At 46.0% G+C, this 20792-nt stretch overlaps 1 protein-coding gene across 1 annotated transcript in view; it reads left to right on the forward strand.

The window, feature by feature from the left end:
• LOC138254123 (broad substrate specificity ATP-binding cassette transporter ABCG2-like) overlaps positions 1-20792 on the forward strand; it is a 610690-nt gene that overhangs the window by 72180 nt on the left and 517718 nt on the right. Inside the window, exon 4 of the mRNA XM_069205809.1 lies at positions 8072-8224. Within this exon, the coding sequence (XP_069061910.1) occupies positions 8072-8224 (153 nt within the window). The remainder of the gene's footprint in view (positions 1-8071; positions 8225-20792) is intronic.

Here is a 20792-nt window from a genome sequence, read left to right on the forward strand (position 1 = left end):
TCTTGCCCAGGGCCCCCCAAATCCTTAATATGACGTTGTTGTCGCGACACACTTTGGAGCTTCGTGCGAGGAGGGAATTTTGACACTAGTCCACCACTCTTCACCAAGTAAGAATAGTAGGCAGAGAAATAGGAATCTCTAATATACTATTTGTAAGCAGGAAAATAGGGTTTGGGAATAAGAAAGAAAATTACGCTAGAGTGAATGTCTCATTTTTCAGGTGTTTTAGATGAATCGGGCTGCCACGCTTTCTCTAGGAGATCTTTAAAGGAACTGCACCCACCACTGGTACAATAGGTCTGACCATAACAACAGTGGAGGGTGGTAATAATGATGCTGGTTTACCTATACATAGAAATTGTAACCCTTTTACTATTACCTGATGCTCTGTAAGAAAAAGCTGATAATGAACTCACCAAGTACCTGGTTATCTTCCCTAATCTCAGGAGCACTACAAAACACTGAGAAGTGTTAGTTGCATCGAATATCAAACAGCAGGTGGAAGTCAATTGGGGGTAGATTTTAATGCAAGTGTGACGATTGGTAATTAAATCCCCAAAATGACACCTTTCAAAGCTGCCCACACATACTGATAGCGCTCAACATTTACCGCCCTGCATAACTAATCCACTTCTTCCTCCTGGCAACTTTGATAACATCTAAAAACTCCTTAGCAGAAAAACAAATGTGATTTTTATTTTTGTAAACCTTTTAAAGTTTCGCCAGAATATGTTCCCTAATGTTCACCTTCACCTTTCCGAATGATGTAACAACATTCCCCTCCTCACACTGCCTATAATCTGTAGACCTAGGCACACCCTTAATTGCACTTAAAAGAGAAGTCATCCCCTTGCATAACAGTGGATTTTAGGAATGAATGGCTTCCTGGCAGAAAAATAAATGATCAGAAATTTCCAGGGCTTGGGGTTCAGTATGTTTTTGCCTCACATTGACACTAGAACTCTCCATCTGAAAGTCTGTAGATTTATTGTCTTTCTCTTTCAAGAAGGCACCTTACAGTTTCTCTTGATTGCATTGTGATTATTTTCCAAGTTGTCAAGCTTAACCTTAATACACCTTTGTATCTGACGCCCGATTGAAGCAGTCTTGTCAATCTGATCCTGAAAGACATAATTGGGCCCAAGGCCAGGTTCTGGTTTTCCAGGGACATGTGAATACATTAGTTCACTAAAATTGGGTACCTCACCTCAATGGACTTCTTTGTCACTCTTCAAAGTAACTAGCATGACATGCCAGCTCAGTTCATCATTGGTCCATCTTTGGGCCCACTGCAACCAAAAGTAAGCCTCTTCATCTTGCTAATGATCCTTCTGTAGAATCTAATAGTTGCCTCCAGGCACCATGGAGTCATAAACTGACAAAGCTGCAACACTATCCTTTAAAGATTGTTCTTTCCTCCTTTTTACTATTTGGTCTTATTTGTTACTAAAAGTTTCTTTGAGATCCGACATAATGAAAATCTTCAACAGCTGAAAGATACCATTAATTGGGCTTATGCCTGTTTTAGGATGTTCTTCCTTCCTAGATTGCAGATTCTGTGACAGTATGCAAGAAAGATTTACCCGAATACCTGAAAAAAGTAGACAGAACAGGGGTAGTGGTGCTGTGTATTCAAATACTTCTCTCAGAAATGCTGCTGCACCATCAACCATAATGAAAAGGGTAAGTGGGAAGGGGGCTTTGTTCTCTCATAGCCATCTGTGAGTGCCCAAAACACTCCTCTTGAGATCTGTTCAATGATTAGAGATAGATAGCTGGAAACACTGAATCAAACTACTGTTAGGGCAAGAGGTTAACTGATTCCTGCCAGAAGAGCATCCCTTCCTTAACAGAACTGCACCTTTCATTTCTCCTCTCTCCTACCCCTACGCTCAAACTGTGTTGGTTCCAGGACGTATGGTGCAGCTTTAGTTATGTACCTCATTTCATGGCCAATCTCCCATCCAAACCTGGCCACTCTATGTAAAAGAGTAGAGTAAGAGGGACATCCAGCCGATGCCTGTGTAATGCTAATGTGTTGCACAAACCTATCAAATAATAAATCAGAATTTGGCATTCAGCGTGGTTAATAGTACTGTCTTCAGTTGACTCTTATCAGTTCCAACATGACATCTCTATTAAAAAGGGTGTCTTACAAGCATACCTCCTGGAACCTGGGACTTACTCTATAATAGGGAGGTTTTCTAACCAGTTCTCCTCTTAACTTTACAAATTTCATACTCTCCTGAGAAACCCAAAATTTGTTTAACAACTACCAAAACAACGACTTAACCCCAGCCAGCAACAATAACTAATAGAACTATAAAGGTTGACATTGGAGGTGGAGACAATATGTATGCACACTGTAAGCAAAATAAAGTAAGTACAAATTCTTCTAGCCTCCATATCCACTACAGAAACCAAACCATTAACCTATGGAAAAGCAACCTTTTCACCATTGGAGGGAACTTGGCTTCCATAAACATATATATTTAGGATCCAATCTGTGGTTTGTAGAAGACTTGAAACTTTACGGCTAGGCTACACTGAGCCAACCTCTCTCCTGATTGCCGGCCAGACAGCTCAAAGCTATAGCCCAGTAGAACTGGTAGCACCAGAGTTATGATTTTTTTACGTTTTTACCAAATACTAGCTCCACCCGTGACATCTTGTCATTCAAGACTGGGTCAAAGCTGAAAAATATGATCAACAGCGATGGACCTCAAGGCAGATCCAAGAAGTGGATTGGATCCGGTCAGTGCTTACCTTTGGAAATTTTGAGAAAAATGTTCTGAAAAGGTAAAGTTTGGAGGGCAAGGCTGCAAGTGGTGTCCGGGGAGGGAGGGGAGCATTGGGTCAAAGCCGTGGTGAAGATTTCTATATTCTGACTTAGGCCCACATTATGACTTGGTGGGCTTTAACCGAGACCGCCAAAGCCATGGGTTCCAGAAGACCGCCAGTGCTGATGGTCTTTCCTCCGCCATAATATGGTTACTGCCAGATTACTGCCAGATATCTGCCACATTTAGGGCAGAAATCCGGCAGTAGCCATGCTGGTGGGCAGTGGCGCCTGGCGGTGCTATCACCTGCCCCGCTCCGCCAGAAGGATGCTGCCAGCCGTATTAAGACCACTATTATGGCCTGGCTGTGTCCTGCTGGTGGGGTGCTGCCGGCGGTAGCAGCGCCCCTTCCCGTTCCCTGCTGGATGACCTCCCTGCTGGACAAGATAAGTCAGGTGTCTGACAGGGAAGGGTGAGGGATATTGTGTGTGGGTGTCTGCGTGTGTGTGCGTGTGTGAATGCGACTGTGAGTGTTGTGGTGTATGCGTGTGAGTGAGTGCATGTATGAATGTCAGTGTTTATGCCAGTGAATATGCGTGTTTGGATGTGTGTGTATGCATGCCTGAATGCGTGTGAGTATGTGTGAGTGAATGCTTGTGAGTATGTGTGAGTTAATGTGTGTATGGATGAGTGCGAGTGAATGCGTGTACGGATGAGTGTTAGTGAATGGATGTATGAAAGTGTCAGTGAATGGGTGTATGCGTGCTGTGTGTGGGTGTATGTGTGCATGTATGCAGGGAGGGGGTGGTGGGTGCTGTGACAGTAAGGGGGTGGGGACGTTGTGACAGTAGGGGGATGGGAGGTGCTATGTGTGTAGGGGGGTCAGGTACTTGCTGGGGGGGTGAGGGAGCAGTCTACCGTGACAGGAAGAAATTTCCTGTCACCTGTAGCCCTACTGCCATGGTTTTCGTGGCAGTGCTATAGCCGCGGAAACCATGGTGGTAGGCCGGATCATAATGCTGCTGGTGGTCTGCTGTGGACCGCTGGATCGGAGATGTACATCTCCGGCCCGGCAGTTCATACAGCCATGGCGGTATGAGTGGAGATGTGGTGGGTTGGCATCGGCCAACCCGCCACACTCATAATTTGGTGGTAAACACCACCAGCCTGTTGGCGGTGACACCATCACATTAACCCTGGCTGTCAAAAGACCGCCAAGGTCATAATGAGGGCCTTATACTCTTTAACAGAAGTCGAAAAACTCCAGCGGGGTGAAGCAGGAGGCTGTAGTTGAACACAGTTCCAAGGTCTCAGATACCCCTTTGGCGAAGGACCGCTAAACAGGAATTGCTGCTGTGAGGAAGAATGTAGCGGGCACAGCTGCGAAGTCAGTCCAATCAGCAATGCACGTTAGGTTGATGGACGAGTGGGTTGGTGCCGGTCTTCTCCCAGTATTCAGAGCAGTTGTTACCTAAAAATGTTTTAAGTCCTTAGATTTTGGCTATGTGGCCCCTTTAGCACCACAACCAAGGGTCCAGGACTGATGAGACTTTACCTGGGGGTTCAGGACTAACTCAGGCTGGGTCTACAAAACTACCCCGACCCCCCATCCCTGTCCTAAAAATAAAACTACCGGACCCCCCCACCGCTCTAAAAATAAAACTACCCTGAACCCCACCCACAAAATAAAACTACCCCAACCCCCCACCCGCCCCAAAAATAAAACTACCTCGATCCCTCCACCCACCCCTAAAAACTACCCCAATACCCCCACCCACCCTGAGCCCTAAAACCTACCCAACCCCTCACCCACCCTGAAAACAACTGACCCCACCCCAAAAATAAAATTGCCCCACTCCTAAAAACAAAATAACCCTGACCCCCTCACCCCCACCCCTAAAAACCCAACCACCCACCCACCCTAAATACAAAATACCTCACCCCTAAAAACCCACGCCGCACCACCCTAAATACAAAAATACCTAATCCCCGCCCCTAAAAACCCGCCCTAAATACAAAATGACCCCAATGCCCCACCCCCCTAAAAACAAAATGACCCGACCCGCAACCCCGCCCTAAAAACAAAACTACCCTGACCCCCCAGCCCACTTACCTTACTGCGTCCTACCCCGACCCACCACCCCCCCCTAAAAACAAAATTACCCCACCCCACCCCTAAAATCCTGACCCCCCCACCCACTCTAAATACAAAATTAACCCGACCTCCTCACCCGCCCTAAATACAAAATTACCCCAACCCTAAAAAAAAAAACACCCCACCTGCCCTAAATACAAAATCACCCCGACCCCTCACCCCCGCCCTTAAAAACAAAATGACCTTGACCCCCCACCCACGCCCCTATAAACCCACCCCCTACCTGCCCTAAATACAAAATTACCCCAACCCCAAACCCCTAAAAACAAATTTACCGCAACCCTCCCACCCCCATCCTAAATTATAAAACTGCCCTAAAAATTACCCCAGCCCCACTTACCTGACCACTTCCTCTCCTGATGCTGACTCCCTTTTTCTCTGCCATGCGTGGTTAAGGCAGAGAAAAAGGGAGTCGTTGTTAACACAAGCGTGGTTCAACGTAGTTGAACTACGCTTGCGTTAACAACATTGTCGTGGGCCGGCATTGTTGTTCTGGAAGTTTCCCAGCAGTCTTGCAGACTGCACAGCAGGTTATAGCAGCAGGTAGTCCTCTGAGAGTCCTTCCTCAGGTCCAGGAGTGAGCTGAAGAGTTCTGCCTTTGAAGTTGGAAGAAGTTTCTAGAGGTTTCTAATCTGAATTGCATGAAATTTCCTTACTAACCTGCCCTGGTTTCAGGCTGGCTGCATTGACAATGTGGAGACAATAAGCCCTTTGTGTGAAGGTAGAGCACAGCCTGTTCAGTTGCAAGTCAGGATGTTCTCAGCACCGCACCCACCCCCCCATCCACCTTACTTAGAGACAGGCGGAGAGAAAATATTACGAACCCAGCTTCTTTTTAATTACTTAGTTTCATATTCATTTAAATGGGTCTCTTGTAGAAATGCAATATCAATTTTACGTTTAGACATGTGATTTAGTACTCTTTGTCTCTTTATGGGCGAGACAAGCCCCTTGATATTCCAGGAGACTATTTCATGTACTATGTGAGTGGAATATCAAAACATAGGTTAAGATTACATACTAAACATTCTGAATCATGTGAACAGAGGGATAATAGTTTCTGCAAAGACCAAGTGAAAGAATAGAAAAGAGATATAAGATTAGAGTGAGTAGAAGAGGGAGAAAATATTGATTTAAAAAAAGATAAAGGGGTAACAGAAAGAGAAAGAGAAAGAAAGAACAGACATAACATTGAATAAGAAGGCATAAACCATACAACATACCTATAGGAACAGAAAATATTGGGGTTGGAGGAGCCACAAAAATTAAGATAGTGCAGCTTTTCTTCATCAAGGGGTTCGCGAGAGGAATAACATAAAAGACATAGCTGGAACAAGAACAGTCTGGTAGAGTGCATAATCTGGGGGCGTCAGAGAGCCCTCAAGCTAGATGGGCACATCTGTGTGAGGCTCCTGCAGCTGAGGAATATAATCCATAAATAGTCTGCCTAAATATGCCACCATTGAATGCAAAAACAGGCAGAGGTACACACCAAAGGAGACCTTCAACTGATCCGGAGAGAGAAAGGGCCCTATGCATGAAAGCAGCAGTAGCCAAGCCTGTGAGAGAGTATACGGCCTGTTGCAATCAGCAGCAGAGGTGAAGGTCTGGCTGCAGACATGAGAGACAAAAGAGGGCCACCGAGGGGGACCCCTGCACAGGCTAGCGAGCCATAAAGAAGTGCAGAAGCCCCCGCAGAACATATCGAAGGCCCTCAGGTAGATTGCACTCCAGCAACAACTGTGGGTGCAGCCTGAAGGATGGGCCCTGGATCAACTACTAGGTCGGTGTAAAGAGACTACACAACAGACTCCAGGAAAATGGGGTTAAGGTGGGCCCCCCTCTATCATGCTGTAATACCAGGGTCCCTGGACAAAGCCCACTTAATAATGGCAGTCATCTAACTCCAATCTGTACTGGAGGCACTGGCGCTGATGTGAGCAGGCATTGAAGGACACAGCTTCAGCAAGCGAAGAGACCTGAGAGAGAGGACGGGACAACCATCCTAGGATGGGCAAAACAGACAATGAAAGCTGCCTTTGAACCGCAGTATGAATCTAGGGTGGCATCTGAGGCAGTGCCATCCATGGAAGAGGCAGAGTCGGACCCCTCCCCCCAAAGAACTGACAGCAGATGATATGCAATTACTTCTAAAGGCCATGTAGAAGGACTCATCTCCATTGACTCCTGATGGATGCTCTGACATGAGGACTGCCTCATAGAGGCTGATCACTGCATTGCCATAGCAGAAGATACACTTGAATTGAAGTGCAAAACTTTGCAGAACATGGAAAAAGTGCACTGAGTAATTGCAGCCAAGGATGAAGACCTGGAGACCAAGTCATGCAGAAACAATATTTGCATACTGGGTGTCCCATATGTGACCAACTCTAGCTGAATGGAAGACTATATGAGAAACCTACTCCTAGGTCTGTTCAGCGCAGAGGCCTTCTCATGAATGCTGGTGGTGGAGAGAGCACATATATCACTGTCTCTAAGGCCCCTGCCAAGTGCCCCAGCATGGCCCATAATAGCGTGCATGTTGAATAATCATGATAGGAACACAGCCAGAGAGAAGGGAAAACTACACTTCGATGGCAATGACATTTCCATATACCCAGACTTCACCCTGGCAGTGCAAGAGGTCCATTGGAAATTCCTACCTATCAAGCAACAACTGCTCAAGGCCCATATACAATACGCAATACTCTATGCAGCTCACCTGAAGGTGACACATGATGGATGGCAGCATATCATTCAAACACCTCAACAAGCATCAGAGTTCCAAAAAACTCTTACACGGAAACCATGGAGAGCCAAGTCAAGCCACGACTGAGAAGACCTGCCGCAGCAGCAAACAGACTCAGACTAGTAAGACTATTCCATTGGGTCACTACCTTATGTGTACACCGGCTTCACCTCTCATTCTATTTTGGAACAATTGTAAGCCTCATGTCTGTGCATTGCAGCAGTGCAGATGCGGGTGGATCTACTGGCATCCCTTGAGGATGCCCACGTGTTGTTTCCTCCAGGTGCAAATGTGCAAACAGTATGTTACATAATCATGCATGTCAGCCCTGAGATATGACATTATTCTGACTATAATAGAGAAACACAGATTTTTATTTGTTTGCAGGATGACGTTGTGATGGGGACTCTGACAGTGAAAGAGAACATGCAGTTCTCAGCAGCACTCCGGCTTCCATCAACTGTGACTAAGAAGGAGAAAAATGAACGAATAAATAAAGTCATCAAGGAATTGGGCTTGACTAAAGTCATAGACTCCAAGGTAATTTTCAATGCTGCATACTGTGATGCCATGTCGTAATGTATGAAATCACTCTTTTGATTTATTTGATTATATGAACACCTAAGTATGGCCCTTTGCCATCACTACTTCCCCTGCCATCCTAGTAACTCTGCGCACCAATCTGCCTTGGTAATCCTGTTTCTTCTCACCATTGTTGTGCCTCCCTTAGCATTCATGTGTCCGGGCTCTGTCATATACATTTCTGCTGGTGACCCGATGCCTTTGCACACATGTGTACGTATTTATGTGATTGTTTCTGAGTCTGAATGTGTGCACCTGTTTGCGCCTGTATGCTACATGTGTGTATATTATTGTGCTAGTGGGGGCTTCTGAATTTGTGCTTGTGTTTTTGTGTGAATGTATGTGTATGTGCCTATGTGTGTGTATAGGTGTACAAGTGTGTGATTGTGTATTTGATCTAATATATGTTCCTAGCTGTGTGCTATATTGCAGACTTGCTAGATCGCGTTAATATTGGAAACATTGCTTATCTGTACATGTTCTTAATTGGACTATGTCAGCTCTGAAATGATAATTCACAGGGGCACTGTATAAAACTGGAATGGCAGTTTGTGCCTTGTCTTGGAAAGATGTGACTGTTATGGCAATATGTATAACCTGTGTGATGCCTCCTCTGCCTGAGCAATTAGGATTTGAAACATTAATTTGTATGCTTCACCAAACCTGGCTAGCACAGATACCAACAGCTCCTCCATGGCAGAATGAAAAGCTCACACTCCTAATTTTATGTTCTGTGCATCCATAGCAGTGAGGCAATCAATTTATTACCTCCATGGAGTGTTTTTATCAGGCATAACACACACACAGTGGACACTCTGCTCTAAGGCTGAGATTTGCATAGGGCTTCCGTTGCCATTGTGTCATGCAAGGTCATCCAAAGCAATGCAAGCCCTTTAGTGGGATGTACTAAGCCACGTAAAGCCACCTTACATGGCTCTGCATAGCTTAGTAAATCCAGAGTATTGCAAGTTAGTGCAGATCACTGCCTTGCATTACTCTGTCTTGGGAAGTCGTTCATGAGTGGAGCCTGGATGTTCTTATGCATCCATCCATGGGTTTTGATGCAATCCCGGATTTACTAAGGTTAGTAAACCTGGAATTGCGACAAAATCGTACACCTTCACAACTGAGGCATAACGAGGAGAAAGATCTTTAGTTCACCTAGTTAATTCCTCTTTCTGCAGAATATGCAGAAAGAGGAAAATGCCTCTAAGGATTGTTTTTGTGCAGGAAGGTGTCCCTTCCTGCATAAAAACAACCCTGTCTGTAATGCAGTCACCCTTTGCACGATAGTGCAAGGGTGCCTGTGTTGGCTCTAGGCAGAACTCAGTGCGCCAGCGCAGAGAGAGAGCAGGAATGTGTCATATCTTAGATTAGTGCATTTCTGCTCTCTGCCTGCATTGCTATGCAATCCCTCATGTCTTGCTGCGTTGCATGACTTTTTGATAAATCTACCCAAAATGTTTTCCCATTCAGTACTGCACTGCCCTCTGCTATAGTAAATGCTTCCCTAATAACTACTTGTCACATTCCAACAGTAAATAAATGACTGTATGTTATTGTAGTACTGAACCGCAACAGGAAATGGGTTGTATGATGGAACATTCTGTTGCTACGTATGCCATTACCATGCATCAGTTACAAAGTGAATGCCATTACCATACATAACCTTTACCAAAAAACACCCGTCCCCTGCGTCATAATACCGGACCCATGTGCGCCTCTCGCCCACAGATATTCTAAAAAATACCCAACTCCTGGCCTGAGCCCTAAAACTGGACTCCTGCTCGACCCCCACCCTGGCCACAGCCCTTGTAAAAAAAACACGTCCCCCTGCCCTGAGCCCTAAAACCAAACCCAGTCCCAAGCCCTAAAACTGTATCCCCCACCCCATGCCCTAAAACTGCCGCCCGCCCAAAGCACTAAAACTGTACCCCCACCCCAAGCCCTAAAACCGTACCTATACACCCTGTCCTACAACCGTAAAGCACCCCCATCCCCAGCCCCAAGCCCTGAAACCTTACCTGCCCTGCCCTGCCCCGCCCTAAAACCTCCTTACCTCACTCAACACCATGACGAGCCAGCTATTCTGCGGTGTGGTGCAGTTCGAAATGAGGAAAAGGAAGGGTCTCTCCATTTCCTCTAACGACACCAATAACCTTAACCATGCCAGTGCCTTTACCTTGCATATGCCCTTAGCACCAGTACAACGCATATGCCCTTACCATCCATGCTTTTACAATGAAATTCATTGTGAAGGCATGCGTGGTAAACGCATATGCATTGTGAAAAATGCGTGGTAAAGACCATGCTTGTGAATGGTGCATGCATGGTAACACATGCATGGTAAAGCCTATGCATGGTAACAGCAGCGTTGACTTGGCTGTTTCCCCAGGAACTGCAGCATAAAGCTCTCAGAGAGATACAGGACCTTCATGGTTACTGCGCTTAGAGTTGAAGTAGCCAGCGATTCTTCCTTGCACTGCCACTAGCATTCACATTGGTTATTAGGTCTCTCCTGCTGTTCTTAATTTCATTACATTTTGTTGAAAGTTTCACGGTATTGCCAGTATTTTATAATTGGTTTTGTGATTGAGGCTGGCTTTAAGTGGTCCTAGGTAGTTATTGCAGTAACCTCTCATCTGGGCTTCAGATGATTCTACTCCTTCTTGCTATCTCTGTGCCCTCTATGTGGCTGTCCCATGGTTTACTGCAGTCAGCCACTACACACTGCCGCCTGCTGATGCTCGTTCTTTTACCTTTGTCACTGATTGTTGTATTTTGTCACTAGAATTGGTAATGTTAATAGCAGTGTCAGAGCAACTTGGAGTGCTAAGTTTTTTATACTTACATTGCTTTGTGTCACACACTGTTGCCATCTTGAAAATGTAGGGTGTAAACCCTTCTCAAGAAACAACCACAAAGCTTGTCAGGCTGAACCACAAAAGTCATTAAATTAACCTGTGCTTAGCCTTCTGGCAGTTTTGCAGAAAAGCAGTCAGGCTTAACTTAGAGACATTGGCCCTCATTATAACATTTGGGCAAATGCCACCTACCACCATGGCGACGGCCGCCATCATGCCATCGACCTGGCTACTGACCGTCCACCACATCATGACCGTAGCCGGTATTCCACCAGAAAGCTGACGGAATTCCGGCTACAGTCATGGCGGCGGACGGTGGTAAGGTGGCGCTGCTGCCAGCAGCAGCACCATGCCAGTAGAACGCCGCCGACCGTATCATGAGCCATGATACAGCCTAGCGGTGTTTTGCTGGCGGACAGCGCCGCGTCCCGTCTCCTGCCGGAGGACCCCCTGCAAGCAGATAAGTCGGGTTCTCCGACAGGAGAGGGGGGTGTTGTGTGTGTGTGTGGGGGTGTGTGTGAATGTGTTTGAATGCATGCATGCGTGTGTAATGTGTGTGTGCATGAATGGGCAGGTGTGTATGTGCATGTTGTGTCGTGTGATTGCGTGTGTGCCTGGATGTATGTTAGTGAGTGTTGATGCGAGTGTGTATGAATGTATGCATGCGTGGGTGAATGTGGAAATGCATGTGTGTATGAGTGTGTATGTCTGTCCGTGTATATGTTGGAGATGGTTGGGAGGGGGAGGGGAAGGGTGAGGAAGGATATCGTCTTACATTTGGAAAACACAAATGTAGAAAAAGACAATTGGCAATAACTCTTTTATTCTGTGTTCCCCCAAGTCACCCAATAAAAATGGTACCTCGCTTGTGTGGATAGGCCTAGTGCCCGCGACAGGAAACGTACCAAAGAAACCGAGAAAATTGATGCATTTTTTTTGCAAAGTGCCTAGCTGGGGATTTTGAGCTCTAGCTCAGCCTCCACTTAGGGAAACCTAACAAACCCACACATTTTTGAAAACAAGACACCTAAGGGAATCCAGCATGGCATGACTTGTGGACTATTGCTAGATTTTGTCACCAAGACTCTTTTGCAAACCTCAAAATTTGAAAAAAAAAACATTTTCCTCAAATTTCAGTGATGGGCATGTCTGGAATCTGAGGGGAGCCACAAACTTTCTTCCACTCAGCATTCCCCCAAGTCTCCTGATAAAAATGGTACCTCACTTGTTTGGGTAGGCCAAGTGCCTGCAACAGGAAAGTGCCCAAAACGTACTGTGGCGATAATGATAACTGAGGTGAGTGTACTAATTAGTCCTGGGATCTGGAACCATTAGGGAAACCTACCAAACACATTTCTAAAAAATAGACACCAAGGGGAGTCCATGTAGGTATGGCTTGTGTGGATTCCCCAAAGTTTTTTTCACCCAGAATAGTGCTTGTGATAGTAATGGATTTCACAAGGGTTAAGGGTAGTCCTTCCATGAGGGCTTCTGTTGACCCTGGAGTGATAGATACAGGCACACAAGTGGGGTTGTGTTTTTATCCCCAAGTGACTAGTTTTCAGAAATGTCTCAGTTTGGTAGGTTTCCCTATATGGCCGCTGAACCCAGGACCAAACACACAAGTGACCGTCTTACAAAACCAGGCTGTTTTGTGATAGCTAATTTTGATGTCTCCACAATACGTTTTGGGCCCTTCCCTGTCGTGGCCACATGCCCACCCACACAAGTGATGCAAAGTTTTTCTCTGGAGACTTAGGGGAATGGTAGGTGGTAGGAAATCTACACTTTCAGGCCCAATCCAACAAGTGACTGCACTCACATCAATTTACCGCCACCAGATAAGAGCCCATCATATTCATATGCCTCAGGACCGAATAAGTTTGACTGCCTTTTACCACCTGTCAAGTAACCGCCTCCTTCTTCCCGAACATTACCGAAGGCATGCATAAGGAGCCTTAACTAATGGCTCCCATGACAGCCACATGAGGCTCAGGAACACAGGTTTTTCATGTGCCTTTAGTGCACTCACTGTCCTAAATCCAACAGCAGGACAAACACTGACCTATGCGTGTCATTGTCATTCAGTGCTGGGAAGGCACCGAAAGGTTTGAATCCATAGGTGTAGATGATGTGCGTCTCTACTACCTTTATTATCTGCCTTCTACCTGCCCTGGGAAAGCACACCTACCATAAGCTTTTCTTCCGGTTCATGTCTCTGTCCTCTTCAGAGTCCTGACTAATCATGTATAATTGCCAAGTGAACCTATACTACTGCCTTCCGCCATTAGCTGCTTAAAGCTCAAGAAAACATGTCTTTCATGCGTCATCAGCGCACTTACTGTGCTAAATCCAACTCCTTCTAGTTTGTGGATGCACGTTAGAGGTGTCTGAGTATGCCTTGTGTGGCCTGTTCCTCGAACTGAGCGATCATATCTACTGTTGAAACTAAGGCAGACATGATGGTGAATACTACCTATGATCTCTAAAGTAAAAAGTCAAACAAATATCCTGTGGGGCTCATACACTGGCTCTTTTACTATTGCTTTGAAAGCGAAGCTACAAATTGAGTTTGCACACTTTCAAACAAGTAGAAATGTTGGTGACTATGGGGGTCATTCTGACCCTGGCGGTAATTACCGCCATGGCGGAGGTCGGCGGTAGCACCGCCAACAGGCTGGCGGTGCACCGCTGGGCATTCTGACCGCGGCGGTTCAGCCGCGGCCAGAAACGGAAAGTCGGCGGTGTACCGCCGACTTCCCGCTGCCCTTGAGAATCCTCCGTGGCGGCGGAGCGCGCTCCGCCGCCATGAGGATTCTGACACCCCCTACCGCCATCCGGTTCCTGGCGGGTCTCCCGCCAGGAACAGGATGGCGGTAGGGGGTGCCGCGGGGCCCCTGGGGTCCCCTGCAGTGCCCATGCCAATGGCATGGGCACTGCAGGGGCCCCCGTAAGAGGGCCCCACGAAGAATTTCAGTGTCTGCTTTGCAGACACTGAAATTCGCGACGGTGCAACTGCACCCGTCGCACCTTCCCACTCCGCCGGCTCCATTCTGAGCCGGCGTCCTCGTGGGAAGGGTGTTTCCCGCTGGGCTGGCGGGCGGACTTTCGGCGGTCGCCCGCCAGCCCAGTGGGAAAGCCAGAATGACCGCTGCGGTCTTTTGACCGCGGAGCGGTCTTTCGGCGGGAACCGCTTGGCGGGCGGCGACCGCCGTCCGCCGCGGTCAGAATCACCCCCTATGTCCCACAGGACATTTGGTTGGCTTATTACACTTACTCTGGTTCTCGTTGGCAATCAAGGTGGTCCTTGTGTAGCATACATAAGTTCCCTAACAAGCACTTCAAAATTCAGGCACACTTTTAACATTTTGCCACACAGGGTGCTCCGTCCAAGTGTGGCATAAATTCTGTCCACTAGTATGTGCAGTGTGGGGATTATGATGCACGTTAATTGAATAGAACACCTACCACGTTCTGACCTCAGATAAGGATGTCGAGCAGACCATAAAGAAGTCCATGATTTCCTGAAGTAGATGAACTAAAATTCTGTGGTTGCTTGCCTAACTAAGCAGTGGCCCATGGACAGTCAGTATTTATGCACGCTAATGAAAGGTTTACCCAACGGCAGCTCCACCTCAGTCGATTTCCCAGAGCTTTGCTTTACTAATATACAACATAAAGCTAGTGGGGAAACAGAAGCCTGGCTGAGATGGGCCCTGGGGACAGTAATACCGACTCTCCTGCTGCTTTCCATGCTTTAGGCACCCTTTACAACAATGACATGGATGTTCCTTTTGTGTGATTTAGGAATGTGATCAGCAAAGTGTTGCTCCTGCAACCTTGCCACATCCTCCAGAACTTATGAAGTGGGGGTTGCTGCTTCGATAGCATCAGTTAGACTTTCAATTACAGACAACTGGAAGTCAAGGAGTCATGAGTCTTCCTGTAGTTGTCTGACGGTAAACAACATATGCATTGTATGTTGTCATCTGGATCAGGTGGGTAAACAGCTTCTTGTATCAAGAGCGAGTTTTACGACATGCATTGTATGATTGAAGAATCTGGTCGTTCTTGTCCACTCCGCCCATGTACTTATTGTAATCAAGTATACAGGTGGGCTTGTGGACTTCGGCCATCTGACCCCAAACCATGATGGGGGAAGTGCTGTCATCATGAACTGTAGTGAGTACATATACATTACGCCTATCAGAGAACTTGTCTGAGAGCAGCTGGTTGGAATGCAACACAGTTCTCTGTGATTTCTGGAACTTCTTGCAAACAAGCTCCTGCAGGAATCCTTTGTGGTTACACCGAACTGTACCGCAGGCCACAGTGCCAGCTTTGTAGAGCTCACTGAACAGCTCTACTCCTGTATAGAAATTGTTCACATAAAGGTTATAACCTTTGTGAAGAAGTGGCTGGACAAGCTCCCATACAATATTCTATGTGACTCTTAAAGTTGGAGGGCAACCTACAGGGTTTTAGCTTGGAGTCCTTACCTGTATACACTCTCAAGCTCTACATATCACCAGAAAAGCTCTCACATAGCATGTACAGCTTGATGCCATAGCGAGCTCATTTGTTCGCAATGTACTGTTTGAACAACAGCTGCCCATTGTACAGGATCAAGGACTCATTGACTGCTATATTCTTTCCAGGTGTATAGCTCTTTGGAAACCTGGCAGACAAATGTTCCATGACAGGCTGAAGTTTGAACAACCTGTCATGGGCTGAATGGTCCCGGGTCAATGCAGCAGAATCATCATTGAAATGCAGTATGTGCTGCAATAGTAAAAAACGATCTCTGCTCATGTACTGTGCGAAGATAAGGGTTACCCAAACCATGTGAGTCATCCAGTAGGACTAAAGGTGGGTTTCTGCACTAATCCCATTTTGAGCATAAGGCCCAAAAATATCTTAAACTCCGCCAGCGCACTGGGAGTCCATTGGCGTGCCCTAGAATGGGGCCCTAGAGTGCCTCCATGCTGCCTCAGAAATTGTTCTCCATGCAAATGTGTTTGCTGCACAATTTGCTGAAGGAAGTCAATATCCAAAAAGAGATGGATGTAGTCAACTGGCAAAAAGTTGGCCGTATCGACTTTACATCCAGCATCACCAGTAAAAGGTGGAATTTGAGGCTCAACTAAATTGGTGGGCTGCCAAGAGAGTACTCTGTCTGTGCTTGCCGCTGCACACACCGGTTCTCTGGGTTGGTCTAACCCACTGTTGTCCCACTGCACAGACTGTGCTTGCAAAGTGACAGCATGGCCCTCCTGATCATCTCCCTCAAATTCACTGGAAGAGGTGTCGTTGGATGGGACTCCCCAACTGAAAAATTGCTCCCAGATTCTGCACCATTGTCCTCTCTCTGAGATGCCATCTCAGTCTCTGCTGTCTCAGTCTCTGATCCTGCCTCAGAGCTGTCCACCATAACCTGAGTTTTGGCTTCAGCAGTAGTCATCCAACAAGACGCCATCTCTGCTACTGGCTGAACCGTCCCTCTAAAACACTAGCCTACGTAGAAGGCAGTGTGTGTGTGTGTGTGTGTGGGTGTGTGTGTGTGTGTGATGTGTGCAACAATAAATGTTAGTCACCTTACCTACGCTTCTTCCTTCAATCAGCAGGTTCTCTAAAGACACTGAAAAAAAAAAAAAGACACACTATTACCTTACCTTGCCACATTCCCATCATCACAGCCTTTAGTGCTAGTGCCGCCCAGTGAGACAATCATTTTTGGTGCTCCTGTCCCATGACCTCCTCCTCGTATTCCCTCACTACCATCCAGTAAAAGTGCCCTTCATCTCTCCATAGCCCCCCTTGCACTTACATTTCATTTGTTTTAAAGCGCAGGTAATGGCTGGCTTTACTAATCCACTTAGCTATTCACATAAAATACAGATCTGTTCTATGCAGCAGGCATACAAACCTTCTGTGCTACTTTATGGTGTCAAAACTGCCACTACACAAAAGTCTGGTTTCTTACTCTAGCAGGAACATAATCACAAGAGTTATCTTGAAATTTTTAGTGCTGCCTGACAGCAGTCTATGCCTGAAAGATATATCTATTTATATTTTATAAAAAAATACCCCTTGCTAGATTCTTTCTCTCTTTATCACTTTTTTAAATATATGTGTGGGTTCCTTGTGTGCTGATAGCTGCCCCCAGGAAAACCACACGTTTATAAAACAAAGTGATATATATATATATATATATATATATATATATATATATACAGTGAATTTCTATGTTTTTTTTAAAGTACAGTAATTTTCATTGCTATACATGAATCCAACCGCCGCTGTGCAAGGCCGAAGGCCACGGCCAGGCCCAGAAGCCAGTCCTGTATAAGCACCCAACCTTGCACTGTGCACAGCCTTCTCCCGTGGGCAGTGGTGGTTGCCCCCAAGAACTGGCCTGCAATCAGCCCTTGCGAGCAGGTCTGTTAGAGGGTGCATAAGGGTGTCAGCGGGTATGTGAGTGTGTGTTACAGGCTGAGTGGGTGTGTAACTGTCTGAGTGGGTCTGAGTGACTGGGGCTATGAGGAAGTTCATGAGGGTCTAAGAGGGTCTGTGAGTGAATGCGTGAGTGTCAGAGTTGGTCTGTGAATGGGTGCGAGTGTCAGAGTGGATCTGTGAGTGGGTGCGTAAGTGTCTGAGTGGGTGTGTGAGGGGGAGAATTGATTGAAAGAGAGACAAAGGAAGTGAGAGGGAGAGAGTTTTTTTAGGCTTTGATGTCTGATATACTTAGAATGAGATAGTTGTCTCCAATTTCAAATAAAAAATGTATTTTATTTTATATTATCATTCTTTTTTTTTAAATGGATAGGAGTCCAGCTGTACTTGTACCCCCAAAGCTCCGTGTGAAGACCTGTGACCTTCACACTGAGCTACGTTTTTTTAAATTTTTCTTCAAGTTTTATTTTAGCCTTTAATGTGCTTTCTGGGACCAGAAGGGAGCCCTCAAGGGCTCCCCCTCGGTCCCTATAAATGTCTTTATTTTTTTTTATATTTTTATTTTATATATATATTTATTTTAATACATAGCCCTTAAGGGCTATCTGGCACTGCACGGGAATCCTCCTTAAGGCTTCCACTGCAGTGCCATTGCTTCAGCAAACACAGAGCTGCTTTGACAGCAGCTCTGTGCTTTGTGGAGCATTTCATCTCTGTCCCCTGCATGCATGCAGGGAACAGAGATGAAAGTTTGGATTTTGACAGCAGGACCTGTATTACAGTTCCCGCGGTCAAAACCAGAAGTGTTTGCTATGGCTTGGCTGCAGCTGCAGAGCTGCAGCCAAGCCAAAACAAACAGGAATGTCCTGGGGGTGGGCATCCCCAAAACATAGCAAAAGCCGGCCCTGGGTGGTGGTTGTCCCCAGGGCCATCAGAGGCTCCTTGAGGGGAGCGGCGCAGCCCCCCTCCAATTGGAAGATAGCACCGGGGGTGGTGGTCCCTGGGGCTAATGGGGTCCAAAACGGACTCCCTTTCCATTGTTTTCATTATGCCTTGGGGGGTTGGTGGCTACTGGGGTGCGGGGAGGCATAGGCCCCCCACTTACATTATATTTGATGCCCTGGGGAGGCGGTGATCCCCAGAGTGAGGGGGAGCCACCGCCCTCCCGCCTACATTAGAATCGATGCCCCGGGAAGGTGGTGCTCCCCGGGGCACAGGGGCACCGCCCCCTCTCTTACATTTTGTTTGATGCCCAGGGCAGGCGGAGGTCCCGGGGACACAGGAGGGTCACAGGCCCCCCACTTACAATAGAATTGATGCCCCAGGGGCGTGGTGGTCCCCAGGGTGCGGGGGGCCACGGGTCCCCCTGCATATATTTAAATACAAGCCTCAAGAGGTGGTGGTCCCTGGGGCTGGGGGGGGAGGGGGGAGATGTCCCACCTCTCAAAATTAATAACACCCCAGGACCTGGTCCACCCGGAGGCCCATAAAAAAACAAGCATGGGGGCCCGTACTTCATTGTGTAAATTTGTTTGCTGCAAATTCACGAATATCTTGAATTCACGGCAAATAAATCATTAACAAAAATTGCTAGTGCCAAGGGGTCAGGGTGTCTCTACACTGGCCCTTTTTCTTTCTTGTTTTACTTTTTCCTGCAACTTGGCTCAAGCCAAGTCCCAAGATGGCTGCCAACACTTCCTGGTTTGAAGAGTAAGCAGCCAATCAGAGCTGTGCATTTCCCTGCACAAGCTTGTCTTTGTTTGCGAATACTTCACGGCCAGAGATATACAAATTTAAATTGCCATACATTTCTCAAAGACTACTGAATGGATTCACACCAGTTAACAAAAAGAACAATCTGTGTACCGACAGCTAGCTTTCTGCCAATTTTGGTGTAATTCCGTCCAGTGGTTCAGGCTGTAGACATGTTGACAGATCCTACGGGAATTAAATTGGGAAACAGAACATTTTATTAGCCCCCTTTTTCTCAGCCCCAGCTTGACAGATCACCCCAAAACATTCCATGCGCACCAAGAATCAACGGGGTACTCTTTTTGGAAAATGTTGTCGATTCCTCAAACGATCCCAAAGATATAGGCAAGTCAAAAAACACTTTTACTTTGGAAACATGAGCCTAACTATAGCTACCTAGTGGTGACTTCAACTAGGTAATATAGATAGATAGATAGATAGATAGATAGATAGATAGATAGATAGATAGATAGATAGATAGATAGATAGATAGATAGATAGATAGAGCTCGCTCTTTCTCTCTCTCACTATATATATATATACATGTATATATATATATATATATATATATATATATATAGATAATTATATATATAAGGTAACTCAGTGTTATCCAATGGCAGAGAGATAGACTTTAAAGTAGTGACAAATTAATTTAGGATTTATTCACTACCAGGACATATAAAACTTAAACCCACCTGTCTGACTTTTTAAGTATAATGCACCCTGCCCTGTGGGCTGTTTAGGTTCTACTTTAAGGTGACTAATATGTTGTAAAAGGAAGGTTTTGGCCTTGCAAGAGGTTTATTTTGCAATGTCGAATTGGCAGTTCAAACTGTCTTACACACTGCAGTGAGCAGCCTGCGACATGTTTTAAAGTGCTACTTAGTAGGTGGCACAGTGCAGGCCTACTAGTAGTATTTCATTTAGAGGTCCTGGTACATGTACTATCACATACTAGGGATTTATAATTAAATTAAATATACCAATCTAGTTTAAGTCAATTTGTACCATGTTTTATGGAGAGAGCACAAGCACTTTAACACTGGTTAGCAGTGTTAAAGTGCAGAGCCCTAATGCCAAGAAAAATGACATTCAAGAAACAAGAGGGGTGAAGACAAGCCTGTATCCCAAATAGAACACCCCTTTGTCAGAACAAGGAGAACATTTTGAATACCACTAACAGTATGCAATTAGCCTGCTGGCATTTTACAAAAAAGAAAAGGCAATGAGTAAAAGAGACTACATTATTACTACGTTCCTCATCCTTGTTCCAGTCATTACTTATGATGTGAATTCTAGCTTGAAACAGGATGCCACAAGAAAGAAATGTGCTATGCAAGTCTCCACCAATATAGCTGGGCTGCTAAACAGTTAAACAGTTCTATCATCTTCCTGTTTATTGCTGTCTCTGACTGAGACAAGGACTTTAGGATATCGTGAGGTCACTGCTGGGC

Source organism: Pleurodeles waltl, chromosome 1_2 (genome assembly GCF_031143425.1).
Source record: "Pleurodeles waltl isolate 20211129_DDA chromosome 1_2, aPleWal1.hap1.20221129, whole genome shotgun sequence".
Taxonomy (NCBI): domain Eukaryota; kingdom Metazoa; phylum Chordata; class Amphibia; order Caudata; family Salamandridae; genus Pleurodeles; species Pleurodeles waltl.